Genomic DNA, 18,388 nt, shown 5'->3' with positions numbered 1-18,388 from the left:
TCTAGCTGGGACCTGGCTGTGTTTCCATTGCTGCAGTCCTGTTATATCCACTTTCCTCTCCCTGCCTCTTCCCATCAGGAGTTTCATAATCTCCTTAGACAGACCCTCCTGCCCAGGGAGGAGCTCAAATTCCACATAGTTGGAGTCAGGCCAGGATGTTAGCTTTTCTGGCTGGAGTTTATCTGTTTGATAATTATCTCAACACAGAAATGCAACAGGGTGGCCAACATGTGCTCCTGGGGGTTCTCAGTATTTGGCTCCTGAGAGGTGATGTTTTGAGTGTCCGTACTGCGGGTGAGGGTTAAGGTTGGGAGAGCATGAGACAGAGGGACAGTGCCACAGAACTAAGAGAGAGACACAGATGGACAAAGACACAGAGAGACCAGCATCTGGAATAGGTCAAGGATGCTTCCCTCTTTGGGATTGGTGGAAAAATGAGACGAAGAAAGGAGAAACCCGTAGGGTGGAAAACAGGATGCAGAGGTGGCTAAGATTTCACTGACGGAGGTCAGTGAGCTTGCTCTTGAAAATAGTTTGTCCTGACCTTGGTTAAATATTTCCTCCTGTCTTCAATCCTGTTTACTCTATTTGCTTAATCAATCCTTTATTTTGCTGAGGGTAAAAGTAAACTTAACCAGGGCCCCTGAAAAGGTGGGGAAGCCTCTGTTTGCACAAACCATTTAAAAACTATTGGCATACATAAACACAGCATGTGATTAAATTGCATAGAATTTGCACACACACACACACACACACACACACACACACATGCAAACACACCCATATGACTACCAGTAAATCTAGGAAAAGATGAATAAGAGCAGTGGGCTGTATCAGTGACAATATCCTGGTTGTGATATTTACTATGTTTTGAAAGACGCCACGATTATGGAAACTGGGTAAAGCATACGTGATCTCTCTGTATTATTTCTATAACTGCATGTGAATATACATGATCTCAAATAAACGTTTTATATAAAAAAGTGTTGCCAGATCTCTTTCAAAAATTCACCCAAGATCAGATATTTCAGGTAGCAAACTCTAGTGTGTTTTGCAAATGGGCAAATCTGGGGCCCTGGCCTATAATATGTGCCAGGTGTGTCCCCCACCCTCGTTCGCTGCCGTCTTCACAACAATCAGTAGAGAGGATGTTGAGACCCTCCCGCCTCCTGTTGGAGACGAGGAGGATGAAGGTGACGGGCCTTTTCCCAAGGAGGTCCTGGCAGCAAGTCTAGGTCTAGGTACAGATTCAAGGCCCATGTCCAAAGCCAAAATAAAGACCAGTTCCAAACCTTATTCTCTCCCCATCATACTACGCAGTCTATCCAGGTCCCTTAGCTGTGCTGCTCAAACTAGTGTGCCTGGGAATAGCCTGGGGACCCGGCTAAAGGCAGATTCTGGTTCCCAGGTGATACTGAGGCCGCTGTGATGTGAGCTGCACATCCCCAAGTCCTACCACCCAGAATCAACATTTATTTTTCAGGTTTTTGAGTTTCAACAGAATAGAAACTCTATTTCATTGTTTTCAGTGCAAATCTCCCCCTCTTCTGATATTACTAGAACCTGTACTTGTGGTATTTCCACTCAGTGAGAAAAGAGTCGATGATATAATAAATGGTGATGACACAACTGCCTGTCCAGTTGGAAGAAAATAAAGTTAGACGTCTCTCCAATTTGTTAAAAAAGTATGTTGTATTCAGACTCAATTAACATAAACTCTAGGAGGATTAACATCATTGGTGACACTGAGTGTATCGTATTTGTCGCAGGGTTTCTTGTTATCAGTGTGCCCCCAGACACGTGAACCTGCAGTGGCTTTGCAGGGCCGCAGAGTCACCGTGTGCGCCCCCCATGCCTGCTTGGTTGTCCCAGCACGGGGTCAGCATCCCTTCTCTGTATCACTCTAAAGGAGCTGGTAATGTCAGTTTTTAGTGCTGCCTAATAAACAGTACACAGAGGTCCAAGTAAATTGACTTAACTGTTCCCCAAGTGGTTGACAGGTGAGACTTACAGGTGTTCATTGTTATAAATAATCTTATAATTAATATCCTCGTGCAATAAGCGTTTTCTGTATTTTGGATTCTGGCTTTGGGCTGGATTCCTAGACATAAGATTAATGGAGCAATTTGTTAAAACTTTTCGTACAAATAATTTAGGTAAATACTTGCCGAATTATTTTTCTAAGGAAAACTGCTGTTTATTGTTTCAGGACAAATATTTAATTTTTCTTTAATAAAATGTGTTAAATTATTTTTCCTTTGGGCTTGTTTCTATCTAAGCTTTGAAAATCCTTCCATGTCCAGAGATCTGTTAGTTATCCAATTGTGATAGCTTCTGTGATGGTTTTAAAAAGATATTTAGCCTTTATTTTGGTGTTTGGTATGAGATGAGGCTCTGTGTCCCTGCTTACGCCTCACTAGAGAAAAGTCTTGTTTACCCCTGCAAGTTCTGGACTCATTTCTTCACCCCACAGGCTCATGTGGGAAGAAAGATAACAGGGGTATCAGAGCGGGAGATGCTGAGATGATAGTTTTCCTAATCTGGAGAATGAGATTGATTCTTTTCTCAGCTGGTCGACTCTTAAGCAGTGTATTTTCTTGATAGCTTGAAAATGTGCTCCTGTGTTTGAAATTAGGGCAGAAGTCTTCTTAAATGGAAATTTTCCTGAGTTATTCAAAAGTCACAGTATAGAAGGATGTTTAAGATGATGCAGACATTCTTTTTTTTTTTTTTTTTTTTTTTGCGGTACGCGGGCCTCTCACTGTTGTGGCCTCTCCCATTGCGGAGCACAGGCTCCGGACGCGCAGGCTCAGCGGCCATGGCTCACGGGCCCAGCCGCTCGGCTGGAAGCCATAGTAGATGGCCAAGTAGTCCCTGGGCAGGAAGCACTTCTGGTACCATCGGTCCCCGTGAGGCTGCCTTCCCTGGTGGCCCTGGGTGTGTGCCTCCCATGCAACTGTAGAGCACCCACGGACACGGTTTCAGAGTCTTGACTCAGTGTGTTAAAGACAGGGAAGCTTCTAGACAGTGGAGAATTGGTAAATGTTTCACAACCAGTTCTAAAAACAGAAAAGCACTGATTTGTGATGACTGCAGTTTCCATGGTGTAAATACTCCCACCATGGTTGATTTCAAGCTCCCAGTGGTTTAACAGTCAGCTCAGAAAATTCCTAAAAATTTAGCAGTTGGCTCTCATGAAATGATACACGTCAGTTTGAGTGTACCACTGCCTCCAGACTGGGGCTGGAAGATTTGGCAAATAAAAATATAGGATGCTCAGTTAATTGAATTTCAGAGAAACAAAATAGATTTTTTTTAGGGTAAGTGTGTTCCCAAAATTGCACAGGACATACTTATCTGAAATAAGTCTTATTTGTTCATCTGAAATTCAGATTCAACTGGGTGTCCTGTATTCTATCTGGCAGTCCTACTCCAGCCCCGAATGGGAAGAGACAGAGCCCAGGAATCACGGCTGCTGCTATACATAAGGTGCCTTTGTGCAAATACATAAGGTGCCTGTGTGATTTGTTATTTCTGTCGGTTTTCTACATTTATTAGTTGACATACAAATGTAAGGACCTTCCTTCCTTCCTTCCTTTCTCTCTCTCTCTCTCTTTCCTACAGTAAATATGGACTCACGGATTCTTATTTCTATTCAATGGGTTATGATCTATATTTTTATCATTACTTACTCTGATGCACAGATTTGGCCAGTAGGAGTCCGTTTCAGCTGGCTTGTGTGTTCTTTTGACATGTCCCTGTCATTCTTTGAGCACTTCCTTATTAAGTCCTTGTCTGTCACTCTCAGCTGAACCTAATGCTAACCAATATAATCAGGCATGGGAGTAAAAGCAAAGGACGGAGGGCTCTGGGCTGCCTTCTTTTGCTCTAGTCCCTGAGACCCATCACATTGCCTGCCAGCACACGAAGTGGTCCATGAAGCAACCACCCCTGAGCCTGAGTTGACCTGGGGAGGTGCGGATAGCTACCTGCTCCAAACAGCCTCCTTTGGAGTAAAGGACTCAGGCAGAGAAACCCCGGGAGAAAAGAAATCCTCCAACCATCTCCAAGCACTGCCTTAAAATTGAGAATGGATCCCTCTGTCTTTAGGGAGACTGGAGTGGAAAGGAAAATCCCAGTGACCATCAGCTCAGAAGCACGGCACAGCTCAGGAGAATGTTCAAATGGCCAACCTGGAGCAGGGTGCCCAAGTCAGGCCATCAGAGCAAGAGACCCAGACCTTGCTGTGTACTAAGAGGTCAGAGAAGCAGGGGAAGGGAGAGCAAGAAGCAGAAGATGGAACATTTTGAAGAGCAGGAGGCCTCCCCAGGGCAGTTATCATGTCAGGGCGCACACAAAAATGATCATGTGTATTGGGGTAGAAGGAGAAGGCTGCTCATGGCTGTACAGCCTGTGGTCTCTGGCCAGATAGGTTTCAGCCGGCTGCCCTGAGGCCCGAGGAGGTCATGATCTGAGCACACCCACAACGAATTTGCAGCGGGTTGTTGTGGAACGCTCCCATGGGGAAGCTCTGGTCTAGCTAACCCTGGAGAGAGGGACCACTGCCTGCAGTTGGGTTTTTACTCATTCCTGGAGGTTTGTGTTATTTAGGTTGAAAAGATAAGCTGCTGTAACAAAAGACACCCCCATCCCCACTTCCAAAAATAAAAACAAATAAATAAATAAACAAAGCCCAAACCAGATGGAAGTTTACTTCTCTTCCTTGTAAGGATCTGAATTCCAGGCCCCCTGGTGACTCTCTGCGCCTTGTAGTCATTCAGGGAACCAGATGCCTTCTGTCTTATTTCTGCCACCCCCTAGGGAAGCATGCGCAAACGTAGGTGAGCATCAGAATTACATAGGGGTCTGGTTTAATGCAGATTGCTGGCATCACCCTCAGAGCTTCTGATTCAGTAGATCTGATGAAAGGACTGAGAGTTTGCATTTCTAACAAGTTCTCAGGTGGTGCTGGTGTTTTGAGGGCCACAGTTTGAGAATCACTGCCCTAGGGTGTTGTCTTGTGTTTATGGTCACAGCACACACCCATAGGTGCAGCTGTGCTGTGGCTTGCTGGAGAGGGAAGAGTATGGAAAAGGTAGAGCCTAGTCTTAAAGGGCTGCCCCTCTCATTCCCTCTCATTGGTGACCACTTAGTTCCATGGCCACATCCAACTTCAAGAAAAGCTGGGAAATACAGTATGGCTGGGAAGCCACTTGCCCTGCTCCAGATATATTTTCACGAAAGAAGGAAAGAATGGATTCTGTGGGCAATCAGTGGATTTTGCCACAGTGTTTTGGGGGAATTTTCCATTGATTTACTTGGACCAGAATTTTTATGTACAATGCTTTCTTAGGGGATATTATATTGTGATTTCCACAGGGTGACATCATATTGTTTCAATCAGGAGCTACTCACAAGTTGGGACTGACAGCTGTGTCTGAGGGTCTGGGGTCTGCACTTAATGGTGAAAGCGTCAGGATGTGGAATAACTGTCAGAGACGGCAGTTTTCCCCAGAGAAGAAGGCATCTTTTTTTTTTTTTTTTTTTGCGGTACGCGGGCCTGTCACTGTTGTGGCCTCTCCCGTTGCAGAGCACAGGCTCCGGACGCGCAGGCTCAGCGGCCATGGCTCACGGGCCCAGCTGCTCCGCGGTATGTGGGATCTTCCCGGACCGGGGCACGAACCTGCGTCCCCTGCATCGGCAGGCGGACTCTCAACCACTGCGCCACCAGGGAAGCCCAAGGCATCTTTTTTTATCTGGGCAGTGCTAAGGGCCATTTCAGGGTGAGTGTGGAGGTAGTAGGATATATATATATATATATATATATATATATATATGTGGGGGGGGAGAGAGAGAGAGAGAGAGAGAATTAATGTTGCCGCTTGAGACAAAGGCAGTCTGGAGACAGAATGCCATCTTCCCTGAGAGGCCTCTGTCTTTTCCTCTTAAGGCCTTTCACGGATTGATCCCAACCCATTATGGAGGGTAATACGCTTTACTCAAAGTCGACTGATTTAAACGGTAATCTTATCTAAAAAAATACCTTCAGAGCAACATCTAGACTGCTGTTCAACCAACTATCTGGTTATCATGGCCTAGCCAAATTGGCACATGAAATTAACCGTCACAGATGTGGAAGAGAATTACATATACTTCTTTTTTTTTTTTATAAATTTATTTATTTATTTTTGGTTGTGTTGGGTCTTTGTGGCTGCGCACGGACCCTCTCCACTTGTGGCGAGCGGGGGCTACTCCCCGCCGTGGTGTGGGGGCTTCTCATTGCGGTGGCCCCCCTGGTTGCAGAGCACGGGCTCCAGGCACGCGGGCCTTCATAGTGGGTCTTGCTGCCTCATTCCCTCCTGGCCTCCCTGTTTCACAAGAACTCAGGCTCGATGCTGTCTCAGGACCTTTGCACTTGTTTCTTCTACCTGGAGTGCTCTTTCTCTGAGTATCTGCATGGCTTTTATCCTGTCTTTCTTCAAGTTTTTGCTGAAATACTACTATCTAAGTAATCGTTATGGTCTAATGTTTGTGTTTCCCCTAGATTCATATATTGAAATCCTAACCGCTAGTATGATGGTATCAGGAGATAGGGCCTTTGGAGGTGCTTAGGTCACGACGGTGGAGCCCTCTTGGAGGGGATTTGTTCCATTACGAAAGAGGCCCCACCAAGCTCCCTCTTTCTTTCTGCCATGTGAAGATGCAGTAGGAGGATAGCCATCTACGAACCAGGAAGCAGGCCCTCACCAGACACTGAATCTGTTGGTGCCTTGATCTTGGATTTCCATACTTTCCTTTTGAAATAAATCTAGAAACACGTATGTTGGCTTAAAGTCAATAATAATGTAAGTAACAGTATAGGTTTTATGGACTGAATTGTGTCCCTGAAAATCCGTATGTTGAAGTTCTAACCCCCAGTATCTCAGAATGTATGTGTAGTTGGAGACTGGGCCATTAAAGAGGTAATTAAGTTAAAATGAGCTATTTAGCGTAGAAGACCTAATCCAGTTGACTGGTATCCTTTTAAGAAGAGAAGATTAGGACACAGACACGCAGAGGGAAGACCATGCGAAGACACAGGGAGAAGGCGGCCATTTATATGCCAAGGAGAGAGACCTCAGAAGGAACCAACTCTGCTGACACCTTGATCTTGGACATCTAACCTCCAGAACCGTGAGAGAACACATTTCTGTTGTTTAAGCCATCCAGTGTGTGGTACTTTGTACACCAGCGCTGGCAAACCAATACACTGGGTGATGTGCGGATGGGGCGGAGATTGTGAAGGTGGTCCCCAAGCGACTGAGTTTGGGGAAGCTGGTACTGGGCAAAGGCATGGGTTTGGCTGGAATCCTAGCCTTGTCAGTTCCTAGTTGTGTGATCTTTAGCACAATCTTAACCTCTCTGAATCCCAGTGTCTTGGTTTAAAGAATGGGCCGATAGTAAGCACCTTGCCTGGAGGTTGTAGGATTAAAGATGTGCTAATGTGTGTCAATGCCTAGTGCTCAATAGCTGGCAGTCTCCTTATGGGAAAGCAGGCACCAAGGGGGCCAGGGATCCAGCCTTTAATTTGAGCACCAGGTCAGCAGAGTCCTGGGCCTCCTTACCCCTGCGGCGGAGGCCAGCCAAGGTGAGTCAGCCTGGGGGAACCCAGGAGACGCTGAGGTGCTGGGGGTGGATCTCTAGGGGCCACTTCACTGTGGGTTTACTCCTCTAGGAACCAGGAGCCAGGCACTCTCCCCAAGTCACACCTTGTGAGATGCGACTCAGATTGGAGCAGCGACTTGTTCTAGGCCACCCAGATGGACAGGGCCAGTGCCAGGAGCCAAGCCCGGAGCCCGCGGCCTCATCCCTAGGATGCACGGGGCTTGTACCTTCTGCGTTCCGCCTCCAGCTCTCAGAGCAAGTTTGAAGATTGCTCCGCCCCTTCCCTTCCGCCTTCCCAGCCCGCGCGCTCCCAGGGAAGGGGCGGAGTTCTCCGGCTCTGATGACACCGTCGCCACGGCAACGCGGCCATACTGGCCCCAACGGACCCGGGATCTGGGGCTGCGGCGCTGCGGCCTCGTGGGCAGACCGGAGCATGGACAGCCTCTTCGTGGAGGAGGTGGCGGCCTCCCTGGTCAGGGAGTTCCTCAGCAGGAAGGTACGTGGCGCCGCCCTCGCAGCCCTGGGAAGTTGCTCAATTTGGGGGGTGGCGGGGGGAACAGTGTGGAGGCGCCCCTGCAACCTCTGCACCTTCGGGGAGGGAGCCCTTCCCCTGCCCGCAGCCTACCCTAGAGATGCCCGATGTAAGCGCCACTTTCCCGGGCCTGGGGAACTACCTTTCCCAGGAGCCATTTCTGTCACGGTGCACTTCCCGCAAAACGGGGCAGGACCGCGGCCGTCCTCCCGGGCGTCTCCCTACAGGGCGCGCGAACCAGGGGCCTGGGCCCTCCCCATTTTCCTAAAGTTCACGAGGCTCTGGGAGCCCAGCAGGCCGGCCTTGCCGCCGGGCTCCATAACCAGTCCCAAGGCTTACATCCCACTAGGAAAGAACTTTCCCCCAAAGGAAATCCAAAGGGCTAAAAAAAAGTTCTTTCCAGTCAAACCCTTTAGTCCTGTTCATCGGTGGGAAGTTCAATCGTTGAGGTCGTTTTGTTTTTAAGTTCTCCTATTGTCTTGTCCCAGGAGAGTTTTCAGAGAACTCAAAAGTTGGGGAGGGGCTTCCCTGGTGGCACAGTGGTTGAGAGTCCGCCTGCCGATGCAGGGGACACGGGTTCGCGCCCCGGTCCGGGAGGATCCCGCATGCCGCGGAGCGGCTGGGCCCGTGAGCCATGGCCGCTGAGCCTGAGCATCCGGAGCCTGTGCTCCGCAACGGGAGAGGCCACAACAGTGAGAGGCCCGCGTACCGCAAAAAAAAAAAAAAAAAAAAAAAGTTGAGGAGGTCCTTGGCTCCCACCTGCCCTGACAGTGGAGATGAGGGCAGGCTGGGGAAGAGGTCACTGGGGGTCACTGTGTGTGGGTGTGTAGGGAAAGCACCCACTGCTGACCCAGGCTGACCACCTGCTGTGTGTTTGGTGTCCTCCTGGTGTCATGTTGGGTGGGGACGACGGGCTCTTGTCTGGCATTAAAAGACACACACAAAATAAACAGTGTTTTGAATGGGGGAAAGGGAAGGGCTTTGGAGGGAACAGTGCAAATATCTGCTATTAATTAGCAGCTCAAGCTGGAGTACCTTACTCACTGCCTTGATTTCCTTATCTGTAAAAGAGGAATAATAAGACCTACTCGTGGCAGATCTATAATGAGGATTAATAGTAATGTACGGGCAGGTCCCAGCCACTGTATCTGGCACACAGTTGGCATTCAACATTGTCTCCTCCCCCATCTCTGATGTGCACCTGTTTTGAAAGTGTCTTTCTTTGCTTTTTGAAAATGTACTTTTATTTAAAATGCAATGTGGCCTCACTGTACCTGCTCTGTTTTTATGGCTAATTGACCTGCCATCACCTAGTCCTGGCTACACAGGGGATATCAGTGACACACCTTGTGAGGCTGACCACGGCCATCGTTTCTTTTAAGCAAAACTCTCTGAGAGTTTTCCTCATGCCTATCCTTTCTCGAGTACAAACGAAATCCAGAGACCTCGCCTGATATCCAGGGCTCCCCTGTAGCCTAACCTCACCTTACCAGCCCAATCTCATTTCCAGCTTCTCTCACATGCTTTCTTTTCCCTGTTCCACCCATGGCCCATCCCAAGTTCCATTTCCTTCAAGATGTCTCAGGCAGCTGCGGCTGAAATAACTGATTCATTTGTCTGTAGTTTGCTCATCGGCGCTCATGTGATGGTTTATACATCTGCCTGTCTCACCCACTAGACAGGTCCACAGAGCTGACGCCTGAACTGGGCGGAACCTTGGCAGTCGTCTGGTTCACTTGGTCTCCTCTCCTTCCTACTTTTCATCGGGGCACACTAAAGCCCCGAGAGGAGAAAGGAGCTGCCCGCAGTCATTCAGAAAGTCATGGAGAGCCGGAACTGCAGCTCAGGTCGGCTACTTTGCTCATCACCTTCTGCTCCAGGACAGAGACTGTGTGCTCCCCTCAGGGCTTGGCACAAGGCAGGTACCGAGCAGTTCTAACCAAGAGCGTGCCCAGCGTGGTGCAAGGTACTTTCTAGATGCCTGTTTATTCTCTCAAATCCTCATAACAGTCCTGAAAGAGGTATAATTATTCCCTTTCATGAAAGACTATGATCAGACTGGCAGGCGAAGAAACTTGCCCGGGGTGAGCAGGTCAGATCATGTCATTCCTCTGTCCAAAACCCTCCATGCGCTTCCTTTTGCAATTAGAATAAAAGCCCAGGGAAGGCCTCACCAGGGCCTACCAGGCTCCCCATGACGTGGCTGCCGGCTCCCGCTCGAACCTCACCTTCCACTACTCCTCCTCTACCCTCCAACCTACTTTGTACCTAGCTACACTGGCCTCCTCCAAGCGTGATCCCCCTGCAGGGAGAATCATGACAGTCTCCTGGCAATGGCAGGGTTCACCAAGGTGACTCTTCTGGTGCCCTAGCCTTCCAGGCCTCCCTCCTCTCGTGCCCCAGCCTCCGTCTCCTGCAGGGACCTGTCCCACCTGACCTTTGACACTCCTTCCAGGTGGTCGTGCCCTAGGCTTGTTTCCATCATCTCAGTTCCAAGCATCCCATCGTCCCTCACTTCCAGCTCACCCCCATGAGCAGCCCGATATAAACTATTCTTCGGCCTCACTGCCATCTCCATTCCACTGTTCCTGCCAGCTTTTCACCATTCCTCAGCCCTCTGTGACCTCTCCTCACGTCTTACCCGCCCATCATTGTAATCACGCCCTCAACACCACGCTCAACTCCTTTGCCTGTCTCTCCCTTCATTATACTCCTCTGATGTTAAAAATTCAGCTTGGTCTACTCTGTGCCTGCACTGCAGAGCTGAATGGGGCTGGGGGAAAACACACCACCGTGTTGATGGTTTCATGCCAAATTCATGGTCACTCACCCCTGTGATGCCTCAGGGATGCCCGCCCATCTGCTTATACCTCTCCAGCCCGTTCACTGTCTCAAATCTTGGCCGACCATTTCACACATCTATCTCCTCAAGTTCCAAAGCCCCCTTCCCCTCTAATTTCACTGAGAAAATAGAAGCAGCCTTGAGAAAACTCCAGCACGCCCTACCACCACAGTAACTAACCTTCCTGGGCCTGAACTATTCGCCCCACCCTGCCTCCTGTTCTTAGGAATGAATTCTCCATCTTCCTGGGTAAGGCCAACCCCTCCCTGTGTGCCTGTCCCCTCTTGTGTGTTCCAGGACACTGGTGCAGTTATCATCATCTCTCTGTATTGTATCATGCATTTTGCTTTCTCTACTGGGTTAGTCTTATCAACATGTATACGTGCTCCTACCAATTCCATCTTGACCCCCAAGACCCTCCAGCTACTAGTCTCTTTCTCTTTTATAGCAAAACCCATGAAAGGGCTCTGTATGTTGATTCTAATTCTTCTCCCTGTTTTCTCAAACCCACTTTAATCAGGCTTTTGTCCCCATCACTCCATGGAAACAACTCTTGTCAAGTTCACCAATGACTTCTGATTTTCAGTCCTTACACTTATTGATCTAACAATTGTGTGTGACTCAGTTGATTATGCCTTTCTTGGCAACTCATTCCCCTTGGCTTCTGGAGATCACCCCCTCCTGGTTTTCCTTCTATACCTTCTCAGGTTCCTGGCAAGTCCCCCCTGGCTTCCTGAGCTGTGCATGCTGGTGGGCTTAAAGACTGAGTCTCTGGCCCTCTTCTCTTCTCCATTCATTTCCCAGCCACTTCCACCACTGTTGGGGGTTCCAATACCATCGATATGCTGACAGTTTCCAAATGTCTATCTCTATCCAAGACCTCTCCTTGAACTCTTACATTCTTTCCAGCTGCCTATGTTACATTTCCACTTGGGTATCCAATAAACATCTCAACTTAACACGTTCAAAACTCAATTCCTGATCCCTTCACCTCCTGCAATTTTTCCCACTTCAGTAAGTAGCATCACTAACTGTCTGGTTGCTTGGACCAAAACCTTTGGAACCATTGCTGGCTTTTTTTCCTTTTTGTGCCCCCTGCATGCTGTCCATCAGTAAATCTGTAGGCTTTCCCATCAGAGCACTTAAAGAATGTAGCTGCTTATTCCCACTTCTGCTACAACCACCTTGGTCCAAGTTACCTCCATCTTTCATGTGAGCTGTTCAATAGCCTTCTAATCTGAATATGTAATCCCCTATCTCATACAGTCTGTTCTCAACCTAGCAGCCAAGTGATCCTTTGCAAATATAAGTTAGTCCAGGATGCTCCTTTTTTCAAATCCTCCAGGAGCCTTTCCATTTTACAAAAGCTGACAAGGCCTTTCCTTAGCAAGCTCTGGGCAACCTCTCTGACCTCATTTCCTGACACTTTTCCCTAGTCACATGGCTCTAGCTGTACTGGCCTCCTTGTAGCTGCCACAGGGCCTTTGCCCTTGTCGAACACTACCCATAAGTGTCTGCACAATCTGCTCCCTTAGTTCCCTCATGTCTCGACTCTAATGTCAATCATGAAGCTTTTCCTGATCACCTTTTATAAAGCAGCAACCCTTCCCTGCACCCCCTCCTGGCCCTCTGTGTTTCCTGACTCTGCTGTATTTTTTTTCCCATAGGGTATTCTATTTGTTGTCTTTTTCCTGATAGTAGGTGAGCTCTGTGAGGGCCAGGACTTTGGTCTGTTCACTCCTCTGCCTCTAGCAGATGAACGAGTGGACTAATGGTTTGTTCCTTTCATTTCACAGATGGGGAAACTTGAAGACAGGAGTGGGCACATGGATGAGGCTCAATAACTAGCTGGCTCTCTAAAATAGTGTCTCCCCTCTCTCTGTTTTCTCTGTCTTCATAATAGAGCATATTAGCAGCTGGTGTACCGTACATTTACCCCTTTGTTTGTGGTTTGCTTCCCTAACAGAATGTCACTTCCATGAGGGCAGGACTTGGTCATAATCCATCTATATCTCCTGCATCTAGAACAGAGCCTGGCACAGAGTAGGTGCACGACAAGTGTTTGTTGAATGAATGATGGGACCGATGACTGGCTGATTTCTGAGGGCATCCTTGTCCACTGCTCCAGTGGTTTTCAAATGCCAGTTTGCACCACAACCCCAGGGAATTTGTTAAGTGTGCCAAGACTTGCTGATCGGAACTGCTGACAAACATCAAGAGTTACCCAGAAGAGAGGGACCCTCGTTATACAGGTTTCCACATCACTTGGGTGGGAAGGCCATGGTTAAGCCCCCATGAAATGCAGGTGCCTCTTGAGTCCCACCTCTCCTTCCAGCTGACTCTCCTTAATGGACCCAGGCATGTCCCCACCTTTTCCCCAACATTTCTTTCTGTTCCCCCCCCCCCAAGACTTCTTTTCATTCCTTTTGGTTCAAGGTTGTGTTCGTACGTCTTGTTTCACAAATTCTTCTTGTCCCAATTCATGGCAGGTAGCAGGTTTTGTCTTGTCTTCCCAGCACTGAGAGCCTCTGTAAAATTCTGAATACAAAGCCTAGGGGAGCCACTGAGGCCTGGCTAGCACTGGGGTCTGGATCCATCAGAAGCAAGGGCTCCCTTAATGCCAGGCTGAACTGTGTGTGAGGCGTCTCCTCTTCTTCTGCCATTTGGTTATCACTGCATCCTGGGGAGGTGGGCAGGCCACAGCTGCTGTCGTTTTCAAATGAAGAAGCCAGGCTCTTAGGGGGATTTGTGCTTCCCAAGGCCAGCCTTCTGGGAGTTCAGGGCCGGATGATGGAAAGCGGCTGCGCTGGGGCACTGCAGACGCTTACCACGTGCTTCCTGTGAGTCTGGGTCCTCGCATCACCGCCTCGCAGCCTGGGATGGTCAGAACTCCCGCTCTGTGAGTCCACTGTGTTATGTTGGACAAATCGACCCTGGTGCCCCATCTGAAAGAAGAAGGAAATGAATACTGGCCTTTTGTTTATGCTTTTCCTTTTATTTATTTTTAATGCTTCATATCCTGTGGCCCCCAATCTAGGCCAAACCCAGGGCTCCAGAGCCAGCCTCGGGCCAGACAGTTGCTACCCGGATTTCACTTTCCTTTTCTATAAAACGCGTTGACAACTTCAGCCTGAGCCCAGCCCGCAGGGTGGCTGTAAGATTCGGAATAATAATTGTGAAGATGATATCAAGTGTAAAGTTTATATCAAAATAAATGCTTAAGTCAGTTTTTGGTCCTCCCAGTATCCTGAGAGGAAGGCAGGAGAAGATGATCGAAAAGAACATTAACAGTCTTGTTTATCCTCTGCGTCAGAGCTCGGAAGGTTTTGATTTAAAATGGTAAAGGGTGACTCAGAGTTCTTCCCTCAGGGCTTAAAGAAGACGTGTGTGACCATGGACCAGGAACGCCCACGCTCTGATCTCAGCATAAGCAGCAGAAGCCATCTCCGGAAGGTTTTGCATCTTGAAGTTCTCTACAAGGAGAACAGGGTACGTGCTTTCAACGTGTGGTACGGAGTTCTGGAACAGAATGTGGCGATGTCAAAAGCACTCATGAGCCCTGCCAGGTCATCCGAGACCAGTGGCCGGAGGCTTGCGGTACATGCGGTCAGCGAGAAACAGACCAGGCTGAGCGCGGACGAATCCCAACTGTGTGTGGGGGGTTTCCAGCCTGAGTCGGCAGCACCCAACTGGCCTACCGCGCCGCGCGTGCGCAGCTCTGGGGCGCATTTTGAACCCGAGCCTGCAACAGTTATTCCCGGTGCTCCCTCCTCCCTGCCATGAGGCTATTTTTAGTAAGACTGTACTTAAAAATATAGCATTCAGTTATGCTAAAAATTTCCGTTTTCTGCCTGCATATGGTTTTCCTTCTGCAGTTCTGAGTAACACCTTTTTCTTAAGGTCACTGTGACGTTTAATTCAGGCAGGTGCAGGGTTTGGGTTCAGCTAACCCGGGTGCGTTGGAGTTGAGGTAGCAAATGGAACAGGCACCTCGGGGTGCTTCCCTGATCCCCCAGCCTCGATGCCCCCACTTTCTGTTACAGGCCTTCAGGGTACCCCTTATTTTTCCTTCGTTGTGCTTCTTATGTTTATAATAGAATATTTGTGTGGTGGTTTAATTACAGTCTGCCTTCCGCACTACCTTGGACGCTGCAGGATGCGTTGTATCCCCATACTTGACGTGGGACTGATGACCTAGTAAATAGTCAGTGTGTATTTATGAATGAATGAGCGAGTGAATGAATATACAGGAACGAAGGAATGAAGCTACCATTCTGAATTAATTGCTCTTTCTGTAAGAAGAGAGAACGTTATAATTTGATTCAAGAATGGGCTCTTGTGGGAGGGCATAGTGTCAGAGGTGGAAAGAACTTCGTGATCGTGTCGTTCAGCATTTATCACAAGTGGCAGCCAGGTGAAGTCCTACCAGAGGCCCGGTAAAGACCTTCATCCTCTGGGTCCTGCGGTGACACTCGGGCCCCTCCATCCCCTGTAGACAGAAGACTGTTGCCCCAGGCAGCAGACACTCAGCAATCCTCCTCTAGCTGTCTTTGAAGGCAGGAGAATAGACTGTACATTTTAGAAAGATTTTCCACAGAGAGTGAGACAGCTAGGCAGAAAATTCAATTAACCATTGCTGCACAGTGGAATTTTTATATAAATACATCTTTACCTAATTTCCCAGAAGGATCTTTGCCATTCAAGTTACTTTTATTTCTTCACTGTGGTGTAGTCTCCCTAAGGTAACTATTATCTAAGATACTTAAGATATTTTCATTAGATCTCGATAGGTGCCCTGATAATTTGATTTATACAGTAGTTATTAGCTGTTATACAATGAATTGGAGCTTATATTTTACAGGAAAATATACTCATTCATCTGTCTATGGCATTATAATTTTGACGTTCACTCAGCACAAAGCTAGAGTGATTCTGGGAAAGCCCTGCCAGTTTAATGTTAATTCCAGTAACTTGTTTTTCCCTATTAAGTGTGCAGTAGATAAAACGCCTGTGTAAAATTGAGGTTTTGAAAAATGGTATCTAGATTCATATAAAGGCTGTATCTATTATGAGCAAAGTGATGTGAAAGGCCACAAAGTACAGTTCAGGTAGTCAGGGCCCTAAATCTCTCGTATCGAAAGAAGAACAAGAAGGTTGAAATAATTATTTAACATCCCCCCCACCGCCCCGCAACTCTCTTCCTTGTAAGTTTCATCTAGACTTAGGCAAAATAGCTTTTTGGGTCCCATTCTAAAAAAAATAAAACTGTCCCCTGATTTTGACTGCCTGATAATTCTGTTGAGTTTGATTATAACCCTGTGGGTCTTGGTCCCAGAGTTCTGCTGTGTAGGTCAAGGGAATAGAAAGGGGGAAAGACTGGATACACCCGAGGGTTCCCTCTGTGCCAGGCTCTTTATCAGGCGCTTTACCACTCTGACTGCAAACTCACCACATGCCCCATGCCTGGTCGCAGTTCCAAAGGGCCTGGGTGTTACTGGGCAGGTGGATTGCGGACTGACACATGGTCTAGCCCCTGAGGCCAGCCTGTGGATTGCTGCTTGGATAACTGTGTCTGTACAAATTACTTAGGAGACTTTCTAAAAGAAATCAAGGTTCTAATCTTGGTGATTCTGGCTTAGTGAGACTCAGCGGGGCCTGAGAATCTGTCTTTTAAAAAAACCTCCAAAGATAATATTTAGTGCCGTCAGGGTAGGGAAATACTGATACCACTTATTTCCAAAACCTACTACTAAAGAGTTTCATTTTGGACTTCCCTGGTGACATAGTGGTTAAGAATCCGCCTGCTAATGCAGGGGACACGGGTTCGAGCCCTGGTCCGGGAAGATTCCACGTGCTGCGGAGCAAGTAAGCCCGTGCACCACAACTACTGAGTCTGTGCTCTAGAGCCTGCGATCCACAACTACTGAGCCCGTGTGCCTAGAGCCCGTGCTCTGCAACAAGAAAAGCCACTGCAATGAGAAGCCCGCGCACCACAACAAAGAGTAGCCCCCGCTCACCGTGACTAGAGAAAGTCCGCGCGCAGCAATGAAGACCCAATGCAGCCAAAAATAAATAAATAAATAAATTTATTAAAAAGAAAAGTTTCATTTTATCTTTTTTAAAGATTGGGGTGTAAACTGAGTCAATCCTGACTGCATCTGTATGCTCTTGCGCTAACTTTCTGCAGCGTTGTCTCTGTAATTCCTTATGCCCAGTGTTAAATGTAGAGTACATAAGCTAAGAAGTCATTCAGGTCCCAGATGTTTATAAAGTTGTAGCGTTAGTGATCATAAAGACTTAATTTTTTTTTTTAATAAAAGGATATATATTTTATAAAGTTATTCCCAGGAGAAAAAAACAAGAGGAAATTTGCTCGGGTATTCCTCTGTTCATATCACATTTTGTTACAGTTGTTCATTGAACTCCTGACTCATGCATTGGATGCTAGTTCATCTGTGTTGCTACCTAACACAGTACCTGACATATAATAAGCAGTCAGTGAATGTTTGCTGAGAGAATGTATGGATGAGTAAGAAATTGATGAACTATGTCAAAGAATTGTGATGGCTGTCTTTCCCACCTTTCCCCAAAGCTGTACATAGAATTAATGATTTTTTTTCTTCTGATGATAGGCAAAGGGAAATCCTCTAAAAACAAACCTTGAACTCATCACCAGATATTTTCTGGATCACTTTGGAAATACTGGTAACAATTTTACTCAAGAAACACCAATCCCTGCACTCTCAATACCAAAGAAAAGTAACAAATTACCATTGAGATGCTCAGAGACCACGCTGGTAAATATATATGACCTTGCAAGTGAAGATGCGAGTTGGAGAACATCATTGTCAGAAACAAGCAAAGCCAGGTACCTCTTCTCATTTATACTGTGGATTAGTTTCTTATTTCTGCTATAACAAATTACTGTAAACTCAGTGGCTGTAATAGGGTTCTCCAGAGAAACAAAACCAAAAGGAACCAATAGGGTATAAATGTGTATATGTATAAATATATATGTGCATAAATATATATTTAAATAAAGAGATTTATTTTAAGGAATTGGTCCATGTGGTTGTAGGGCTGGCGAGTCTGAGATCTGTAGAGCAGACTGGCATGTTGGAAGCTCAGGCAGGATTTCTGTGTTACAGTCTTGAGGCAGAATTACTTCTTTGGGAAACCTTTGTTTTTGCTCTTAAGATCTTCAACTGATTGAATGAGGCCCACCTGTATTATCTAGGGTGATGTCCTTTACTTAAAGTCAACTGATTGTAGATATTAATCACAATATGTTAATTAATCACAATATAAAAAATATCTTCACGGCAACATCTAGACTAGTGTTTGACCAAACAACTGGGCACCATAGCCTA

At 47.2% G+C, this 18,388-nt stretch overlaps 1 protein-coding gene across 1 annotated transcript in view; it reads left to right on the top strand.

Moving 5' to 3' along the window:
- Nucleotides 1-7,984: 7,984 nt before the first annotated feature.
- The window catches only part of MINDY4 (MINDY lysine 48 deubiquitinase 4), a gene marked incomplete at its 5' end in the record, with an annotated part of 112,682 nt that continues 102,278 nt past the window's right edge, over nucleotides 7,985-18,388 (top strand). The window contains 3 exons of the mRNA XM_082661752.1: nucleotides 7,985-8,140; nucleotides 14,388-14,507; nucleotides 17,651-17,886. Of these exons, the coding sequence (XP_082517878.1) occupies nucleotides 7,985-8,140; nucleotides 14,388-14,507; nucleotides 17,651-17,886 (512 nt within the window). The remainder of the gene's footprint in view (nucleotides 8,141-14,387; nucleotides 14,508-17,650; nucleotides 17,887-18,388) is intronic.

The sequence above is a fragment of the Grampus griseus genome, assembly GCF_964374135.1.
Source record: "Grampus griseus genome assembly, chromosome: 9".
In the NCBI taxonomy this organism is placed as follows: domain Eukaryota; kingdom Metazoa; phylum Chordata; class Mammalia; order Artiodactyla; family Delphinidae; genus Grampus; species Grampus griseus.
Note: the sequence above shows the minus strand (reverse complement) of the source record. Positions and strands in the feature narration are given on the sequence as shown.